Source organism: Podarcis bocagei (genome assembly GCF_964188305.1).
Source record: "Podarcis bocagei genome assembly, chromosome: 13".
Classification (NCBI taxonomy): domain Eukaryota; kingdom Metazoa; phylum Chordata; class Lepidosauria; order Squamata; family Lacertidae; genus Podarcis; species Podarcis bocagei.
The window spans coordinates 29435909-29455428 of record NC_138138.1 but is presented as its reverse complement, the minus strand read 5'-3'; the positions used below and the strand labels follow the sequence as shown (position 1 = coordinate 29455428).

General features: G+C 47.1%; 1 protein-coding gene across 1 annotated transcript in view; it reads left to right on the top strand.

Moving 5' to 3' along the window:
• The first annotated feature begins 6832 nt into the window (after nt 1-6832).
• LOC308571669 (uncharacterized protein) overlaps nt 6833-19520 on the top strand; it is a 51911-nt gene continuing 39223 nt past the window's right edge. Inside the window, exons 1-4 of the mRNA XM_081167315.1 lie at nt 6833-7415; nt 13641-13850; nt 16112-16270; nt 19253-19377. Coding sequence (XP_081023441.1) covers nt 6938-7415; nt 13641-13850; nt 16112-16270; nt 19253-19377 — 972 coding nt within the window. The 5' untranslated portion in view covers nt 6833-6937. The remainder of the gene's footprint in view (nt 7416-13640; nt 13851-16111; nt 16271-19252; nt 19378-19520) is intronic.

Below are 19520 nucleotides of genomic sequence, written 5' to 3'. Positions count from 1 at the left end.
CATAGTATACACACAATCTCGTGATAATGAGACTACACTGCAGGGTTGTCGTAAAGTCACTGTCTGCCACATTCCCCCCGCAGTGAACTGGAAACAGTCTCGGATTCTGACTTATTTTCCTTACGGGCAGATCAATGCTGTTTCCATCCCGCTAGCAAAGAGTAAAAGGGAGTCAAAAAGTATTCCGGAAGTCCTGGTGTTAACCAGGGGAAGTATCACTCTTCTCCTTTTTAAAAGTCTATGTGTTCGCCGGTCAAATAAGTCTATGTGTTCGCCGTAGCAAATAAGGGGGAGAAATATAGAGGGGCATCATTGTCTTTTAGACAATATCCGGGTTCTCATCGAAGACTATGTCTTCCGGAGCAGCGTTAGCGTATCCCTTCCAAGAGAGATTTTTACATTCATTAGCTCCGATTGGGCACTAGCAAGGTAGCAGTCAAGAGAAACGCTTCTGCTCTTTTTAACCCTCGACACTTAAATGTGTTGAATGCATGCATTTGGAGGCGTTTTCTAACAATTTTAGAAATTAACCCACCAGATGCAAATTCCAAGCATCCCCATGTTATATGTTGGGGAAACTGAAGTTAGGAGAGAGGGGCTCGTTCCTGATGGCAATAGCCCAATGTCAGTATTGCAAGTTCCTAGTCAGGTTGAGGCTCAGACAGATTTACAACAACTTTGTAATGTAGTCGAGTGGTTTGGATTATTTTCCAGCCAAATATACCACGTACAAAACACTCCCCAGGTCGCAGCAAAGCCAGGATACTTAAATGGACGACTTAGACCTCCCAGCCAGCCCCAACCCAGCACTTAACTGCAGGTAGAAGCTTTCAGCTTATGTAACTTGCATGCAGTTACGTCTAAAAAACTACCCACCACCTTTTAACAATTTTACACGATGTAAAATTTGCATTACAAAGAGCAGGACATCCTAGTTGGTTGGTTGGTTTGTAGCTGTGCTGGCCCAATCATTGTTGCCCTAAAATTCGGCTCATTTTTAAGGGCATTTATAATTATAATGGGAAAGAAGAAGAAAAGAACAGTGGGCTGGCTTCAAGTAAGTTCTACATAGAATAGGTCCCTTAAAATTGATGGACCTAATTAGTCATCTCCATTAATTTCAATGAGTATAAACTATACAGTATAAACCATACAGTATAAATCACACATTACAAATAAGATATGAATTAGATTAATATTAATGCTACTTGCTTTCATCATACAGGGGACAGAAGTGAGAAACCTTGCTTGCTTTCTGGAATTTTAAAGTCATCTGGTACGGAGATAGGTGGTTGTTGAACTGAATAAGACCTCTTCCTTTTTGCGTGGCGAGATCCCGCCCCCCACCAGGATAAATAAAGACACGAGACACCATAATATAAGGTTAATTGGGTGAATTAGGCCACAACTTTATTGAATTCAGGAATGAGAGGCATTGGCTTAGGCATTGGTCCTAACGACTATCCGGCTCCAGCCCATTTGCTGGAGACACGGGGAAGGGTTAACACTAATCGGGGGAGTCTCCCGCCGAGGCACGTCGACTAGGAGCTCCCCCGGGTCACCGCTCTGGGGCGTGCCTTTGGCCCTCACCTCCATAGGCTTCGGACAGGACCACGCCCCCCGGAGTCCTTTAACGGACCACCCTTCGCTCACTGGGGGGAGGTGATGGCGTTCCTCCCCCCCACACATCCTCTTATCCCCTTCTTACCAATGCCTACCGCCAATGCCGAGAAGTTGTGACGAGTTGCTACGAGGTAGGCGAAAAACCAAAAGGCTAGAAATTGCCAATTGGGAAAAATTCCTACCATGCCCCTTGCGGCAACAGACCGAAGTCCATAGCAAAGTCAAAGACCTACCTAAAGCCCACTTAAAGGGAGGGAGGGTGGGAAAACGTGAGGGCTAGCCGGCGAAAAGAGGGCGAGCCCCCTCAGCACCGGCCCTAAATAGGACAGGCCTCGCCCCCCCAGCCAGCTGGTTGGCTGGCTGGGGGGGGGGCAGGCCCGGCTGGGATTCCCCTGCTCTCGCGGGGGCTGCAACCAGCCCCCGCTCATGTGGGGTGGGCGTGAAGCCCGCAACCCCACCTCCTGGGCAAGCAGGAAGTGGCTTTACAGGAAACGAGAAGTGGGTGCAACATGTGACACAATTTTAAGTGGCCTGTTGACTTCACCTTTGACATCTCCTGGTTGCATTTTGTCCTAGTACTAAATCTCTCCACCCTTTGATGTGTGACGTAATAAGGGCAGCCGCAGTGGTGTGATAATTGCAGGCCATGTCCTGCTTTGAACCTATGTTTTTCTGCTATGACCCTTGCCCATTCCTACCCCCGCTGCTCTCCTGCAATAGCTGCTTCCATGCCCTGTTCATTCTCAGGCCTCCAGCAAACAAAAGCTGTCTGAGCACTAATTGGGCACTGGCACTAGTTCCTTTTCTAGCCTACTTCCGCCCTCATTGCTGCCAAACTCATAGAAAGAAGACGCCTGGCTTACACACTCTGCAGATGCTGGTGTGAGAAAGAAGAAAACCCGAAGGGTGCTGGCTCCAGCATTTTTTGGTGGGGAGTGGGGACTCCGGCACTACATCCTCAGGTAGCCTCCCAATCTGGAGGAGGAAAGAATCCTGTCCTCTGGTACTCTGATGGCACTCTATCAATTAAATAACCATCACCTTTCTTGGATTCTTTATATAAAATGAGTTGGGGTGGTGGGCCCTCTGCTGGTTGTGGAATCCTGACAAATACCCGGCCTTGCTATTCTTTGGAACAAGCGCTGCAAAAAAATATCCAAGCATGTTTTGGGGTAAGATGGAGGCTCCTATAATATGGGATGCCTTTGGAGAACGAGCAAGGTCCCAACTAAAGAAGAATGGCAGCTTAAACTGATGGAATATGCGCAGCTTGCGGACCTAACATATAGAATAAGAGAACAAGAAGATCATACCTCAAAAGAATATCGGAAGATGTTAATTAAATATATGGGGGGGAATTGTAAACAAGTTTTGATGGATGTAATAATGGAATACTGAATGGTTTAGCTTATGTAAAATATGCAGGGGTTTATAATATGCAAAATGAACCATGGAAAGAGAAGGGAAGTCATTTTAAGGTTGTTTAAATGAATATTATAAAGTGTAAAACAGTGTGTGTGTGTGTGTGTATATATGTGTGTGTGTGTATATGTGTGTGTGTGTGTATATATATATAATGCTTTCATACTCTCTGCGACGATGCAGACAGCAGCATGCACCATGAGTGGGAGGGAAGGCAAATAAATCAGCTAGCATAATCCCTCCTGGAGCCTTCACTTCTGCCACCAAGTGACTGCCTTTATTTTTACTGGCTGCTTCTACTGAAACAATAATTTAATCCTTGTAACTTGTAATCTTGGATTGCCTCTGGCCTCAAAACTGAATCTGAGCACCCTTCCCCAGATACGACTGGGCTTTGTTCCCAAGCTGCCAGGAGCCAGCGCGCAAATCATTCTTGTCTTCCCAAGGTAAATGATAGAACTGCCTTTGTGCCTGGCCCCATCCCATTCAGTATGGACCGCCAGGGGAATCAAACACACAAGACTCTTTGTCTTGTATAGCACGCCTGACCTACATTCCTGAGTGAAGGCTCTTCGTTTCTACAGCGCAACAGGCTAAGAATCCAGAGGCATGAAGAAAACCTCAAGCAAAATCTCAGAGTGAAATGGAACATTAAGATCTTAATGAGGTTGCGTTTGTGGGTGGTAAAGATGAGCGTTGCAGGCTTGGCTAGTTCTCCCAAACATGCTGTATCTTTTCCTTGGGCTTCTGTTATCCTCCTGGCTTTTGGCCAGTGTTCCCCCTGCATGCCCCAAAACGCTTAAAAGTGGTTAAACCCTAAAGCATGTTCTTTGCTCTATAGCATTAGGATAAACATCCCCATGCAATTTAAAAAAGTGTACAAGAGAAGACAAGTTTTATATATTTACTACTGAATCAAGCCAATCAGCCTTGAAGCAAGGTTCCTTCAGTCTCCTGGCTGATCATCCCAATTCTAAGGGTGGTTTGGGGCCACAATAACCGTTTTTGCTTGGGGAAAATGATTCTGACAAGTGCCTTCATGGTGGGGATCCTTGCCAGGTTTGGGTTGTGTACACACTATATAAAGCACACACACCTAAATACAGCTCTTTCCTGCCATTCTCATGGGTAAGTCATGGGGGAATAGAAGCCCACATGCGTAGAAAAGGTAGGGGAGTAGCGACATTTGTCCAATTATATTCATTGTTGTGTCATGTGTGTGAATGAAATGATATGCTGGCATATTCGTCAGAAAGCCACAGTTCCATAATGCAGCAGGTACTGCAATGTGAAAGGAATGTTAGAGAACAGGACAGAAGCACTAGCATTATAATCAAGGAAACTAGTGAAATATTCCCCACGTTTGAATACACCCTTAGTGTTATGTGTGAGCCCCACACACAGGCCAACAACTAATGTCAATAAACCATGCTCTGAAGCCCTAGTTTGTTACTGGATTACAAACTGGTTTGTTTTAACTATGGCTTGGTGTTATGTGTGAGCCCAGCAGCACCCATCTTTAATCATGGTTTGTTTGGCCACCCCATCCCAGATTTTCCTACTCATAGTGAAATACTGCCCCTCAATGAGGCCAAACTTAGATTCACAATTTTTTTAGGGATATGCATCCCCCTGTGTCGCCCCCAGGAAAAAAACCACTGCATATCAGGAAATTCAGGTTGCACAACTGCAGTTCATTGGAAGTGCTTGCTCAACAAACCAAACTTCCGAGATAGGACTTTTGTGATAAGGAAAATGGTCGCAGATACACTGCTCAATAAGTGATCACACTTATTTGGAAGCAACTTCAGCTAACCTCCCCACAAACAAATCAGGATGAATGCTCAGTAAACAGGTCACCTGGAAGCTCCCCTAGCAGCAAGCATCTGTCATGCCTTTCAAACAGGGATGTCTTTCAGACGGAGACTTCTGTAAGGTCACTCATGCAGTTTATGAGAGAGCAGCAAAGATTGGGCTGCAGATCCAGGTGACCAACAGTTTGGTATCAAGGGTGCCATTTTGGTACAGTGGTACCTTGGGTTACAGATGCTTCAGGTTATAGACTCCGCTAATGCAAAAATAGTACCTCGGGTTAAGAACTTTGCTTCAGGATCAGAACAGAAATCATGTGCCAGCGGCGTGGTGGCAGTGGGAGGCCCCATTAGCAAAAGTGGTACCTCAGGTTAAGAACAGTTTCAGGTTAAGAACGGACCTCCAGAACGAATTAAGTTCTTAACCTGAGATACCACTGTATTCAGTTTGTGTGTCTCTGTGTGTAGATATTTTGAAGAGGGACAAGGTTCACATTGAGATTTAGTGGCCCACTTTTGAATATGTTGAAGGTTAAATTGCAAACACAAAAAACCCCACCCCTTCCAGAAAACAAGCCTACAGCAAATCTCAATTCCTTTTTGTTGCAGCTCCCTTTTATAACACTAGTCAGAGTGTAGAATCAGTGGACCAGTCATATACAGCATCTCCTGAGGATAAAAATCTGTGTAAGTGGGACATGCAGCAGTGTGTTGTAATGCAGACTGCTGCTGCTCCAGGAAATCACTCATGTGCTTCCCATTCCTCCCTTGCACCTATTTCTCTCCCCCTACCTCTGATGACCACATTGATTTACTTCCGGGTGAAAGTTCAGCCCCTTTATAGGTTCCCCCCTCTTAAAGGTTTTGTGGTTGTTTTTTGCCCAAGGCAGTGGTGTAGTGTGGGTTGTTGGCTCCCAGGGCGGGGCAAGTGTTGTGCCCCCCCCGAAGGACTGGGCAGCTGTGGGGGGCTCACTGGGCCCACACGGAGGGTGGACAGAGCCCAGGAGGCACATGGCTGCTGGCGCATCCGCTGCTGGTGGCGGTAACAGTGCGCCTTCTTGGTTTGGCAGTTGCACTGCCCGCGGTCTCTCCCTGCCTCAGCCAGGGGTGCCAACTTGAATAAATATTTTTTTTGGGGGGGACAGGCAAACCCCGCCCACATAATCACTCACATGTCATGGTGCACACATACCATTTGAATGGCAATGTCCATCAACTTGGGGGGGCTCAAATATTTTATTGGGGGGGTCCAAAGACCCCTCGGCCCCTAGGAGTTGCCGCTGCAGGGACTGCTTCTGGTGGCGGAGGTTGGAGAGGACTGCGACAATGAATTCTCAAAAACAGGAGCATGTGGAAGGACCCACAGGCTCTGTTTAGCCCTGTGAAGATTTTTGAACATCTCAGCAAAACGGCAGAAATCAGAAGTGCAATGGCTCTGTTGCACTTCGAGTTGTAACATCAAGTTTGTTCATCTGCACAGAAATGCAGAGGGATGGACACACAACTTGCTCATGCCCTGGTGGATCGGAACTCCTCTAGGCATGGAGCTGCCAAGCTTCCAAAGAGCTTCCTTCTGTTCCTGTTCCCTTTCTCCTCAGCAAGGCTGCTTTTTGGGACAGCGGAAATAATCTATTCTGCAAGGCCTTTTCATTTAAAAAAAGAGAGAAAAAAGCAAGCAGCTCAGGCAATTGCCAATTTCCTCCAGCGCTTTTGAAATGTGAACTTTGCCTCTCTGAGAGTGGACTGGGGTCAACTCGCGAGGCAGACTCCGAACTGTGCTTGGGACCTGCCTCCAGCTGCAAGCGAATGCCAGTGTTGCAGATAGGGGAGGGAGGCGGCAAAAGGTGGGGGCTCTCAAGAGCTATCTTGTGCGAGTTAAAGTTTTCTGTCTGAGAGCCAAGAGCTTCCTCGAATCAGCCTGCAGGGACAGATGGGAGGGGAGGGTTGGAAACCTCGTCTCATTCACTTGTTGCTCAATACGCTTTTGCCTTCCATTCAGCACGGCTCAGACGGAGGCTATAGGAGGTAGTGTGTGCCTGCGGCTTGCAGGGTCCTGGGTCTTTTGAGGTGAGATCCCAGCCATGCTGGACTTCTACACAATCGTGATAGGGCTCCTGATCCTTCTGCTCCTCCTGGGGAATGTTTTCTTCCCCTACCTTTGGCTGGACTTCGTTTTCTTCTTCACCGCCCTTCATACAGGATACAAATGCCACAGGTGTCTCAGCCGCAAACCTCCCATCACCTTACTGGACTTCTTCTTGGCCAAAGTCCAGAAGCACCCAGAGAAGCCCCTGGTCCTCTTTGGAGACGAAACCTATTCCTACCGAGATATCGACAGGCGCAGCAGTCAGCTGGCCAGAGTGCTCCGGGACCACGTGGGGCTGGAAGAAGGGGAAACGGTGGCTGTTTTCCTCAAGAACGTCCCTGCCTATCTCTGGGTCTGGATGGGACTGGAGAAGATTGGCAGCGTCATGGCGTGTATCAACTATAACATCCGAGCCAAGTCTCTCTTGCATGCCCTCAGCTCCTGCAAGGCCAAAGTGCTACTGACAACTCCAGGTGAGTTAAAAAGGTAAAGGTACCCCGTGTGCATTTACACCCAAGGGGGCAACTGAAAGCCTGTTTGTGCTACACTGGTCAGGCCATATAGTCACAATCGAGAGAATCTTGGGGAATTCTCTTGAACTGTTTCTCCTCCCACCCCCCTTTTAAAAGAGGTTTGACATGTCTTTTTCCATCCCTGACAAAATAGCACAGTCTGTGTGTTGTCTGAGCTCGTCTGCACCTGAGCAGTTTCAGACTTTCCAAGGGAAGAAAACAACAACTACATTTAAAGGAGGGGAGATCTGAGACAGTGGTGACATGCAGAATCCCTGACATTAATAAAGAGACAGGCTGGCGCAAATCCACATTGTGGACAAGCACTTGAACTTTGACTACTGATCTCCATCCAGGTGCTTTAGCAAGTCTGATTAGCAGAGTTAATACCCAGCAGAGTTCTAAATGCAGGCATCCCTCAGAGTTCGGCTTCTCCAAGAGAAAAGAGAAGGGGGATTCTGGGTTGAACCCAACACAAATGCAAAGCTTGATTGGGAAAATGGCATATAGTAACTTAGGGCCATTCGTTTAAGTGGATCTACTCTGAGTATGGCTTACTTTGAGATCACACCATTTGTTGATGAATCCACTGTCTTATTAGCCAGTGGCCAGCTCTGGACACCTTCCCCTCCCCAGATCAAAGTTTTGGGATTCAGTTACTTTGCTGTAGCTTGGAGAATGCAGGATCTTTGCCTGTTCAAGTCAGGCATTGCTCTTGATGCAAACTTTCAGTTGCCATTGGCTAATGGTTTTACCTTTCTCTGACTGTGGCATGGCTTCCATTCACTTTCTTTTTATTAAAGGAAAAGCTTTACTTTAAAAGCCATTTTCTTCCTCCTTGAAGCACTGTTGTTTGGCATTTTGGCACATGGATAACAGAACGTCCAAGTGTCCCTATTTTCCAGGGACAGTCCTGGATTTACAGAAGTCATCCCGGTTTCTGATTTGATCCTGGAATATCCTGCTTTCTCTTATGACGTTCCTATTTTCATCAGAGAAATGTTGGAGGATATGGAATAGGATGTCCCTATTTTCATCGGAAAAACGTTGGCGGGTATGGGATAATAAATCTCTTAAGTTGAAAAGAAATCAATATTTCTTAGCTAGTAGAAGTAACAATCTTTCTTTGAGCATGGGTGTATGAGAGTTAGGCAGAGTGCAAAGGAAAAAGAGCTGGAGAAAGCATTCCTTGAGTAAGTAGTCATTATTTCAGTTGCTTTAGCCCTAAAAGAAAACAAAGCATCTCTGAGTCTTCACCACGCAGGGTGTGTGTTTTCCTTGTTGGACTGCCTTCAGTGTGACCTCCCAAAAAACGGGTTAGTTTAATGAAGCAGTGTTCCAACAAGAAAACAACAGCAATAGCTGCTGATGTTTGAGGGAAAGGAAAGGAGGGAAGAGAGAAGGAATGGATATCCAGCAGGAGTAATTTTACATTATCGACTCCAGTGGTTTCTGTGATGACATCAGTGTAACTGGCCAGGCAAAGTTGAGGGTGCTTTGCCATTCCCACCTGAATTGCCCCTTTGCAACAACTAGGCAAGCTGTGTCAGTGTTATTATGGATTGATTAGAATTCTCACCTGCCTTTCTCCACAAAGGGCCAAAGCGGGTTATAATAAAATATGCCATTATGCAACAAATAAAAAATGAAGGTTAAAAAATAAAGAAATTACTAAACATTCCATATCTAAAAAACAGTACAAATGTTAAAGAACAATTTCATGGGGGGGGGGACCCGCAATTTAAATCGATCCAATATGGATGCAGGCTGGGATAATTTGGAAGGCTTCTAGAAAGAGGAAGGTCTTCATTTGGCACCAATAAGACAACAAAGACCTGCCTGTCTAATATGTAACAAGAAGAAAGTCTGAATGATAGGGTATCACACTCTTTTTCCGGAATAAAATGGTATCTTACAAATGATGCCTGGATGTCAAGAGTGTCTGACTCTCCCCGGGTTAATGAATCTGGACCAGGTGAGATTTTAATCCATGGCACCAGAGCCAAAGTAAAAACTCTTGTGTACAAACAATTGTTTCTCTGAAGCAGAGAGGAAGAGACTCTCCCTGTTTAGACCAGCACACTAATCCTGACTCAACATCAAGAGCTTGATAACAAGGTCTGGGGAGGCAGGGAGAGTGCATGGGGGCGGGAAGGGAAGGGGTAGCTGGTTCCCTCTGTTTTCAGGGACTCCTAGTCATGATGCCTATGTTCTCCCTCTTCCTGTCAGAGGCAGTCGGCCTCTTCTAGGAATCACAAGTGAGGAGACTGCCGTTGTGTTCAGGTCCTGCTTCTTGAGCTTCAGCTGGCCACCGAGACAGCAGGACACTGGGCCAAATTGGCTATTGGCCTGACCCAATAGGACAGCCAGCGTGGTGTAGTGGTTAGAGTGCCGGACTAGGGCCTGGGAAACCAGAAGCTCACTAAGTGACCTTGAGCCTCTCAGCCTGACCTACCTTACAGGGTTGCTTGGGGGGATTAAATGAGGAAAGGGGAAGAAACCCGTACACCACCTGGAACTCTTTGGAGTAAAGGTGGGATATGAAAGCAGCAAATAAAATAAAAATAAAATGCCATGAGTTCTGAGGCATTAACAGGCTCAGAATATAATGATTGTTAGCAGCCAGCAAGCATGGAGATTTGGTTATTAGTTCAATTAAACTTTATTTGCAAGCATATTCACAGAGCTGCTCTCGCGCACACCCATCACACATCCTGATCTAATCAGACTCCTCCTCCCTATTTTGCTTCCAGCAAGATCCGTGCCAAAAACGCTTAAGCCTGCTTCTACGTTTACAACCTTCCTGGAGGTGTGCCCAACAGAGAGACCTCGGATTGGGAACGTCAATTGGCTGTCCATCACTGTCATTAGACAGGAAGGCTGAGATGGTCCAGGAAGGGGAATAGGAGGGAGACATGGAGGTGGGGTTAGGGCTGCCATACGTCTGGATTTTCCCAAAAAAGCCCCAAGAGTTAATTTTTGGGAGGAGACGTCAAACAAACAAAAAAGCTCAACAACTTTGTCCGGATTTTCACTTTTGGGAATATGGCAACCCTAGGTGAGGCTGAGACCTGGGAACAGAGGATGGTACAGTGGTACCTTGGTTTACAAACTTAATCCATTCCGGAAGTCCATTCTTAAACCAAAGCATTCTTAAACCAAGGCATGCTTTCCCATAGCAGTGGGGGACGCAATTTACAAGTGAAAACACTCAACAGGAAGCGGAACATGTTCTTAATCCAAGGCAAAGTTCACAAACCAAAACACCTACTTCCGGGTTTGCAGCGTTCTTAGTCCAAGTTGTTCATAAACCAAGCTGTTCTTAAACCAAGGTACCACTGTACTTCTGTCTCTTGGAGGTGGCTGCCCTAGCTGCAGATGCAGGACCCCATCTTCTCTCTTCCCTCCCAGGGAGCAGAACACAGCAATGGAATCCATGGAAGGTGCCAGCCCACTGCTGTGGTGGCAGAACCAGGATCCGAAGGGGAGGGTTCAGCCCGTTCGCCCAGGCCCCGGAAGTGCTTCCACCACTGGGAGCTGATGCATCCTCCTTGATGCAGTCTCGCCAGGCATGAGACTCTCACAGCTATGTTTGCTTGGCCTTGTCTTTAAAGGTTTGGCAGGTGGCACCCCAATCCGTTGGGACAGCTTTTCTGAACTCCAAGCCCTGATCTTGGACTCTTGGATCTTGCTACCAGCCTGGCTAGCCTCGCTTCTGTTTTCATCTAGCCTGAGCATAGCAACCGCTCTGACTCATTCCCTGTTGTTGAGCTTGTAAGTCTTCTTGGCGTCAATAAAATGCCCTTCCTTCCTCTCAGGAAGGAGTCTCTGTCATTGTGCTCTCAGCAGGAGCTAGAACAAGGACTCTTCTTATATTCTTATGAACTCACATCTTTGGATTTGTGCAAAAGAGCCCTAGTTCCTAAATGCAGCTGCTCCCCTGAGATGGAAATTAACTATACCATAATACAGTATAAACTGGTCTAGGCTATTTCATTCATCGGTCTTTTCCTTTTTACGGGCAAAATTCACAGTTGTGCAGAGATATATGAATAAGCACCCCTTCCTCCCATCTTTTAATGCACTTAATCTTTCTGTTTTGAAAACAGCTGGGAGGGGGAGCGATGGTGGAGAATCTGTTTTGAGTATCCTAGGCATTATCCAATAAAAGGCAGACATTTATATTAGCAGTTGCAGCCACAGTTCTGTGGGGTAGTTCCCCATTTTCCTAGGAACATCTGCAAAACCAGTTTGACCGGTGACCATGCGGTAACCTCAAATATTCTGAATTTGTACGTGCCAAAAACTACACCAAAGGTTACACAATCATAGGCGGACCTGAAAACAGGCACAGCCTTGTACATCTGTTTGATGGAAAGGCAGGATGCAAATTTAAGAAATAAATAATACATATTTTCAACAGGAGTGGGTGCAGGTTTTTCTGCTGTGCCCTAAGCACTGTTTTCCCCTTGCTTTCACTTCTCAAATGACACATGTACAGCCTTTTGAAGGTGAAAGTTGAATTACTCTTCCACTTTGCCTCGCTCCTTCCTATCTGATATTACGTTTGCCTTGCCGCTCCCTCAGGTGTTAGCAAATTATATATTTGTACAGCATCCTTTTACACACACACACACACACACACACACACACACACACAAACAAACATGATTTTTTAAGGGTGCCTCCAGACTGTCAATATTTTGTCAGGGGGATTCTAGCAGATACCTGGAAATTTAGGTGGATTCAGGCTGCATAAACACTATACCTTTAAAGCACATTTGACACACATCCCCCCTTCAAAGAATTCAGGGCACTGTAGTTGGTTAAGGGTTGATGGAAATTGTAACTCTGAGAAAGGTGAACTACAGTTAGGAGAATTCTTTGGGGGCGGGTCCTTTGAATGTGCTTTAAAGATATAATGTGTACACAACCGAAAATACTCTGCCTCTCATCCCAATGAGTTCCACTTTTTAAAAAGAAACACACTTTTAGTGCCTAGGAACAGGGAAATCCATTTGTTAGCTGTGCACTGGTTTCATTATTGCATTTGTGTTCATTGAATCCTTCCCTGACTAAGCAGATTTTTGTTGCTGCGGTTCCACTGGCAGAGGTATTTCGGTGGCTGCTCCTGACAGCTGCTGCTCTGTCTCTCTCGAAATGGTTGCATTGTTCCAGGGCATCCCTGTAATAAAAGAATTAAAAGCTGACCCCCACAAGACAATTCCAGCTAGGACCACCAGTTTAAAAATTTGAGTTCCCTCTGGCAACATAGTGCCCAAGACAGCCTTTCCCCAACCTGGTGCCCTCTAGAATCCTTGGGCTAGGTACACATTAGTGGTTTGAAATGCAGGAAAATCATTCCACCACCACTACTGGTGCATTTTCACGTAGCTTTTGTATGTTGCTGTTCACACACCAGAGAAGGGGGTGAGGGTGTTATCACCTGGGGCTCATTACCTGAATTATTTCCCTGTGCTGAACTCCAGTGCATCTGCACATGCTCAATAGCTGCCTGGATGTACACACCTCAGCTTAGCCACACCTTCCAATTTCAAATCGGATGGAAGTTAGTTTGAGGGAAACTGCCTCAAACAGGGGTATTTCTCAAGAAGCTACAGGAAACCAATGGATTGTAGCCAATGTCATGTGCTCTGGGCTTCAAACACCAGTGGTGGGATTGTGTGTTGGAGCTGGAGTAAGCAGTAATGTGTACCCAGCCTTGGACTTCCATTAAACCCAGCCAGAACGGCCAAGAATGATGGGAGTCGTAGTCCAAAACATCGTGAAAGGTGGTCCAGTTCATTCTGCAAATAATAATTAGCAGCAGCATCACCATCATCTCCTCTAAGGCTGCTACTGGAGAATAAAAATCGGCCCATCCCATGAAAACATTTAAATCTGAGCAAGAACAAATGGGTACTTTTTGTTGCTGAAAAATACTGAAGTATTCTTTCATCACTCATAGCAACAAATGAAAATTAAGCCAAATGGGTTCCAAAAGTAATGCACACTCCTGTCCCAAATGCTACTGTCTGGTATACAACTGCAATTCTGGTTATTCATAAGCAAACAAAACCATTCTTTATTGCAGAATCTGGGCAGGCTGCCTTACTGTCTAGCAGGATTTCCAGAATCAAGGGCCAATCAAGGGCCAATCTCACCTCTTTTCATGCTCTCTTGAAGATTTCAAGGCCGCCATTGAGGATGTCCTTCCTGCTCTAAAGAAAGAAGGAGTCCGGGTTTTCTTCCTGAGCGAAGACTCCCCAACCGAGGGTGTGGAAGCTTTGCTGGGGCAGATCCAATCCAGCTCAGCCAAGCCTGTGCCCATTTCCTTCAGAGCCAAAGTGACCCCTCAGTCATCATCCCTGTATATTTACACCTCTGGGACCACAGGTGAGGAGGAGAACGTCAGAGAGGTGGGTGAGGGAGCAAGGGGAGGGGTTGTCGTGTCTGGAAATCTCATTTTGTTTCCCATCTGCCCTCCTCCTGGGCACTTTTGAGGAGGGATGGGGTTTGCCCATTCAGGAGAGGCCATAGTTCAACCATCAAGGGGATGCATACCACTTTGATCCAGCCCAAAGTGCATCTCAGTGTAGCTCCCTGCCTGAGACCTCAGAGAGCCACTGCCAGGCATGTGTAAAACAACTTGAGATATACTGTATTGGCCCGAATATAAGCTGCACTTATTTTTCTAAATGTCGACCGTGAAAAGTTAAAGCGCGGCTTAATTTCGCAAAAGTGGGCTTTTACGATATCACTGCTGAAACAGACATACTGTATGGTAAAACAGAATGGGTGTGAGTGCCTGCGGAATTTTAAAGGCGTGGCTTATATTCGGGTGTGGCTTATATTCGGGCCAATACGGTATCTCTGATTCAGTCCACACAGCCTGCATTTCCATGCAAGTGTCAGGCTGTTTTGGCTGTGAGACCGTCAGCAGTAGGCTGGCCAATGGCACAACATCTATAAAGAGGGCAAAAGAGCTGCATAAAATCCCCGTAGCTCATTTATCTGTGTCAATGCAAATTTAGAAAGACTTAGAATATGCAATCCATTTCATGACAGCGGGAGTCTTTCACTGTGACTAGGGGCATTTGCAGATGAATGGCTCCTGGCACTCTCCCAGTCACGACGCTTCTGCTGTCACTTAAAGGCGGAATTGCAATAGACAGTGTACACAATCAGGGACGTTGTGCTTTATTCCCGTGGAACCACTCTGACCAGTCTCAGGTCCCGGACCAAATTTATGTTGACTCAGGATTGAGACAGCACAAGATCTCATCAGGTCACATCAGCAGTGGAGGAGCTTCATGCTCCAGCACCGGGGAGCAGAGAGCAGGCGGGGGCATGGCTGGCACGCATCTCAGGGGCGTGGCGCGCATCCTGGGAGTGTGGTGTGCCACCTGTGGGGGCGTGGCGCTCAGCGTGGGGGGGGGCAGCCACGATAGCACACCACCAGGATTGCACTGCCGGGGGTGGTGCGCTCCCCCGCCCCCCTCTTCCTCCACTAGTGCACATCAGGTCCAAAGTCCAGCAGTAGTGGACTTTGATAATCTTTCATAATATGGTGCCCTGTGCGAGTCCAAAATTGGCGCCCCCCAAATGGATCTTCTCAATTATGGATCTTCTCAATTTTGTGTGCCCCTCCCCCCCGGCTTGACGCCCTTTGTGTTGGAAGCGCCTGCACCACCCTAAATCCAGCACTGTACCTGGAATAAAATAGACTCTGTCAAAGGGTGGGGCAGCCCAAGTCCTATTGATAGTCAAGACAAGACAAGACAAGACAAGACAATAGGCTATAGGCAGAACTAAAAGCCGGTAGAAAAATAATTCCTTTTCTGTGTCTGCCCTTTGCTATTTTGTGGTTGAGAATGTGGATAACCACAAAGAACTCATAACCCACCTACTTTCAGCAGCCAGAAACACCATAACCAGACACTGGAGAGACCTGTCAGGAGTAAGCATGGGCCAATGGTACCAAATAGTATGGGAAACAGCCCTACTAGAAAAATTAACTAATAAACTGAAACTGACACGGGGACAAACAGAAGAAGACGCCTTCACCCCGGTATGGCTCCCCTTTATCACATACACAGCCCAACAGGACAATGACAATAATCCACCAACAGCATACAAATCAATATGGCTCACCTGATCCAAAACACCCACCCACCTCACTCACACACGAAAACGAAGATCACCACAGCCAATCACAAGCAAACAATCACACCCTAGGCCAACCCCAACCTCTCTCACCACCAAAGGAACACAAGTGAACAACACAAGCAACGCTGACACCAAACTCTACATACATTAAACATAATAGAAACACCGCCACCCGACCCCACCCCTATCCATCTTCCCTCTCTCCACCCCCCTTTCTTTTTTCTTTTTTTTTCTTCTCCCCCTAATGCCTCAACAAATGAAACGGATTTGTAAAAATGTTACATGGGGGGAAAAACCAAGGCATTACACTTACTTCTGTAAAACGAGAAAATCCTTAATAAAATATTTTTTTAAAAAAAAGAATGTGGATAGCGTTATATTGGGGGGACAGGGACAGAAAGAAATATGACCCCTGCAAATTGTTGTTTCTCGCTTGATGGAGTCATTTCGGATCATCTTCCTTCTTTTTAATTTCTGCCTGCTTCAAGGGCTGCCGAAAGCGGCTATCATCACCCAGTCGAAGCTGCTCAAAGTGTCCCATATGTTTCGCATGTGCGGGGTCACTCCTAAGGATATCATCTACCTCCCGCTGCCGATGTACCACTCAGCTGCCCTTCTTCTTGGGACAGGAGGGTGCCTGGAGGTTGGTATGTACAGAATGTTTTTCAGTGAGCTGGGATGAATGGGTGCATAAGGTTTTTTGTGGAGGGAGGTCAGAATCTGCACTCAGGTCCTCAGTCTATGAATATGGATCATATGATCCTCAGGATCCCTTCCAACTCTACAGTCCTATGATTCTGCAAAATCCATCATTGCACATATAGGCTCTTGCCTGATACTAATTGGTGAGAATTTCTATGCAGGCAAGTAACAGATGGGCACCCCCCTTTCCCATTCAGCATAGAAATGTACTGGGCTGCTGCAGGAGAGATGGACCTCTCTGCTTGGCATGCAGAAAGGGGATAGAGAAATTTTTTTATCCCTCTCTCATAATGCTAGAACTCATAGACAAGCAACGGAGCTGAATGTTGGAAGATTCAGGGCAGATAAAAGAAAGCACTTAATCGCTCAGTGCATAGTTAAACTTTGGAATTCGCTCTCACAAGAGCAAACTTGGATGGCTACTGTTATAAGAAAAAACTGCTCCTTTTTACCTTATGGGGTATCCAAGACCCCGTATAGAGTATTTAAGTACCGTATTTTTCGCCCTATAGGACGCACCGTCCCATAAAACGCACCTAGTTTTTTTGGGGGGAAATAAAGGGAAAAAAATTATTTCCCCCCCAGGCGCGGGGCTGGGGCAGCCCGAGCTTCCCCCGACCCCAGCCCCCAAACAGGCAGCTCTCTGCAAGCCGTGGGAGCCCAGCGGTGGCTCCCGCTGCTTGAGGAGAGATCCGCGAAGCCTGGACGCGCTGAGATCAGCGCGCGCAGGCTTCGGGATGCTTGCAACTCTCCCCAAGCAGCGGGAACGTTCCCGCTGCTTGGGGAGAGATCCCCGAAGCCTGGACGCGCTGAGATCAGCGCGCGCAGGCTTCGGGATGCCGGTAACTCTCCCCAAGCAGCGGGAGCGTTCCCGCTGCTTGGGGAGAGATCCGCGAAGCCTGGTCGCGCTGAGATCAGCGCGCGCAGGCTTCGGGATGCCGGCAACTCTCCCCAAGCAGCGGGAACGTTCCCGCTGCTTGGGGAGAGATCCGCGAAGCCTGGACGCGCTGAGATCAGCGCGCGCAGGCTTCGGGATGCCGGCAACTCTCCCCAAGCAGCGGGAACGTTCCCGCTGCTTGGGGAGAGATCCGTGAAGCCTGGACGCGCTGAGATCAGCGCGCGCAGGCTTCGGGATGCCGGCAACTCTCCCCAAGCAGCGGGAACGTTCCCGCTGCTTGGGGAGAGATCCGCGAAGCCTGCACGCGCTGAGATCAGCGCGCGCAGGCTTCGGGATGCCAGCAACTCTCCCCAAGCAGCAGGAGCGTTCCCGCTGCTTGAGGAGAGGTCCGCGAAGCCTGGAGAGCGAGAGGGGTCGGTGCGCACCTACCGCTCTCGCTCTCCAGGCTTCAGCGAAAGCCTGCATTCGCCCCATAGGACGCACCCACATTTTCCCTTCATTTTTGGAGGGGAAAAAGTGCGTCTTATAGGGCGAAAAATACGGTAGGTTCTCTATCGGTAGGAGAAAATAACAGAAGCCAACCAGAGACTATTGAGAAGCATAGCAGCTATGAACCCTGATCTTTATTAAACAGTTGCAACAGGGTCCCCCACTCCCCCACGCAGGGAGGGAGGAGAGGAACCCAGAACATTGGTGTGCAAGCTCTTATACAGACATTTGAAACTGTCTACCCTGTAGCTCAAGACCACCCCCCCAAAACATCATATATTCATCACAGAAAGAGGTGGAACCCAGCAGAAATTAGAATGTGTTGCTTCTCTCCTGTCTGTCAGGATACCTGATAATGCCTTATCTGATTGCATTTCCTGGGTAGCCTGGCCATTCCTTTGAGATGGTAAATACATAGTTCCTGAATCTCTTACTCCTATTGACAGTGTGCTCAGCTTAACAGATACTTGCCAGACTGTATTTACAAAGAGGTGTAAGCTCCTACAGTCCAAAGACAGTTAGAAAGCTTTTCCCATTTCCTTCCTCCTTGCAGATAAATATTTGAAGTCAATTTGGGAGAGTCAAAATGGCTTCAGGATTGTCCTCCTGTACGAAGGGAGAGTCCTGTTGTGCGCAGCTCCTTTGGTGGGTTCCCCCTTGAGACATTTGGTTGGCCTCTGTGAGAACAGGATGCTAGACTAGATGGGTCACAGGCCTGATCCAGTTCCTGTGCTTGTAGAAATAGACAACACAGCACAAATACAGGTGGCTAGGGTTGCCATGTTTCAAAAATTGAAGATCTGGACACAATAGTTGTTCAACTTTTTTGGGAGAAAAAAATTTGAAATGAATTTTTAGGAAAATCACCCAAAACGACACTGCAAGCTTGGGTTGCCATACGTATGGATTTTCCTGGACATTTTTGAAATTTTTGCCCAGACTGCAGTATTCCGGCTATGTCTGGGAAATTCCGGACGAATGGAAATCTGAAATGTGAGAATTTAATTTAGCCATGACGTGTGTGCTGGGTGCAGAGATACACTATTGGCTGCAAAGTCTGCGCTCCTCTCCCACCACTCTTATTTTCTTGAAACAAATATATTGCGAAACGAAACAAAGTTTTGGGGTCAGCACTGAATCTTGTACTGTTAGCTTCTGAACCACATTGTCAGAAATGTCCGAGCGGAGTGCTGAAATAGGGGAATGTGAATGCAGGGCACTGTTTTATTGCAGGTGCATTCCGCATCGTGTTCTCTATGTGATATTAGTGCACTAGTGGATTTATTCTGCTTTTTGGGTTGCTTTGTGACATTTCCCCAATGCTGCCATATTATTGCTGTCTAGGGCAGCAAAGTGGGACAACCTCTCCTCTGCCCCAAATATTTGTGGTATGAAAAGTTGAAGGACTTCAGCAGGAAGTTACAAGAGGAGTGCATATACTGGAACCAAAGCAGCACAACTGTCTTATAAAACTTTTGCAGGTCCAAACAGTAGTGAAAGCAGAATCACTTTCTTTCTTTCTCCCCCCCTCCCCAAACAGGATGCACAATTGCCTTGAGGTCTAAGTTTTCTGTTACCCATTTCTGGGACGACTGCAGGCGATACGGCGTCACTGTGATCCAATATGTTGGAGAAATGATGCGCTACCTCTGTAATGCACCAAAGGTAAATGAGAGACAGGTTGGGGGGGGAGGGTGAATGCTGCCAAGAAGCAAAATGGGTTCTCCTGCTCAGTACTGAATCCCTTACAGCAGGTGGGTGCATGCCCACCTGCCGTACACCTGATGCTGCAGAAAGCAGGGAGTTCA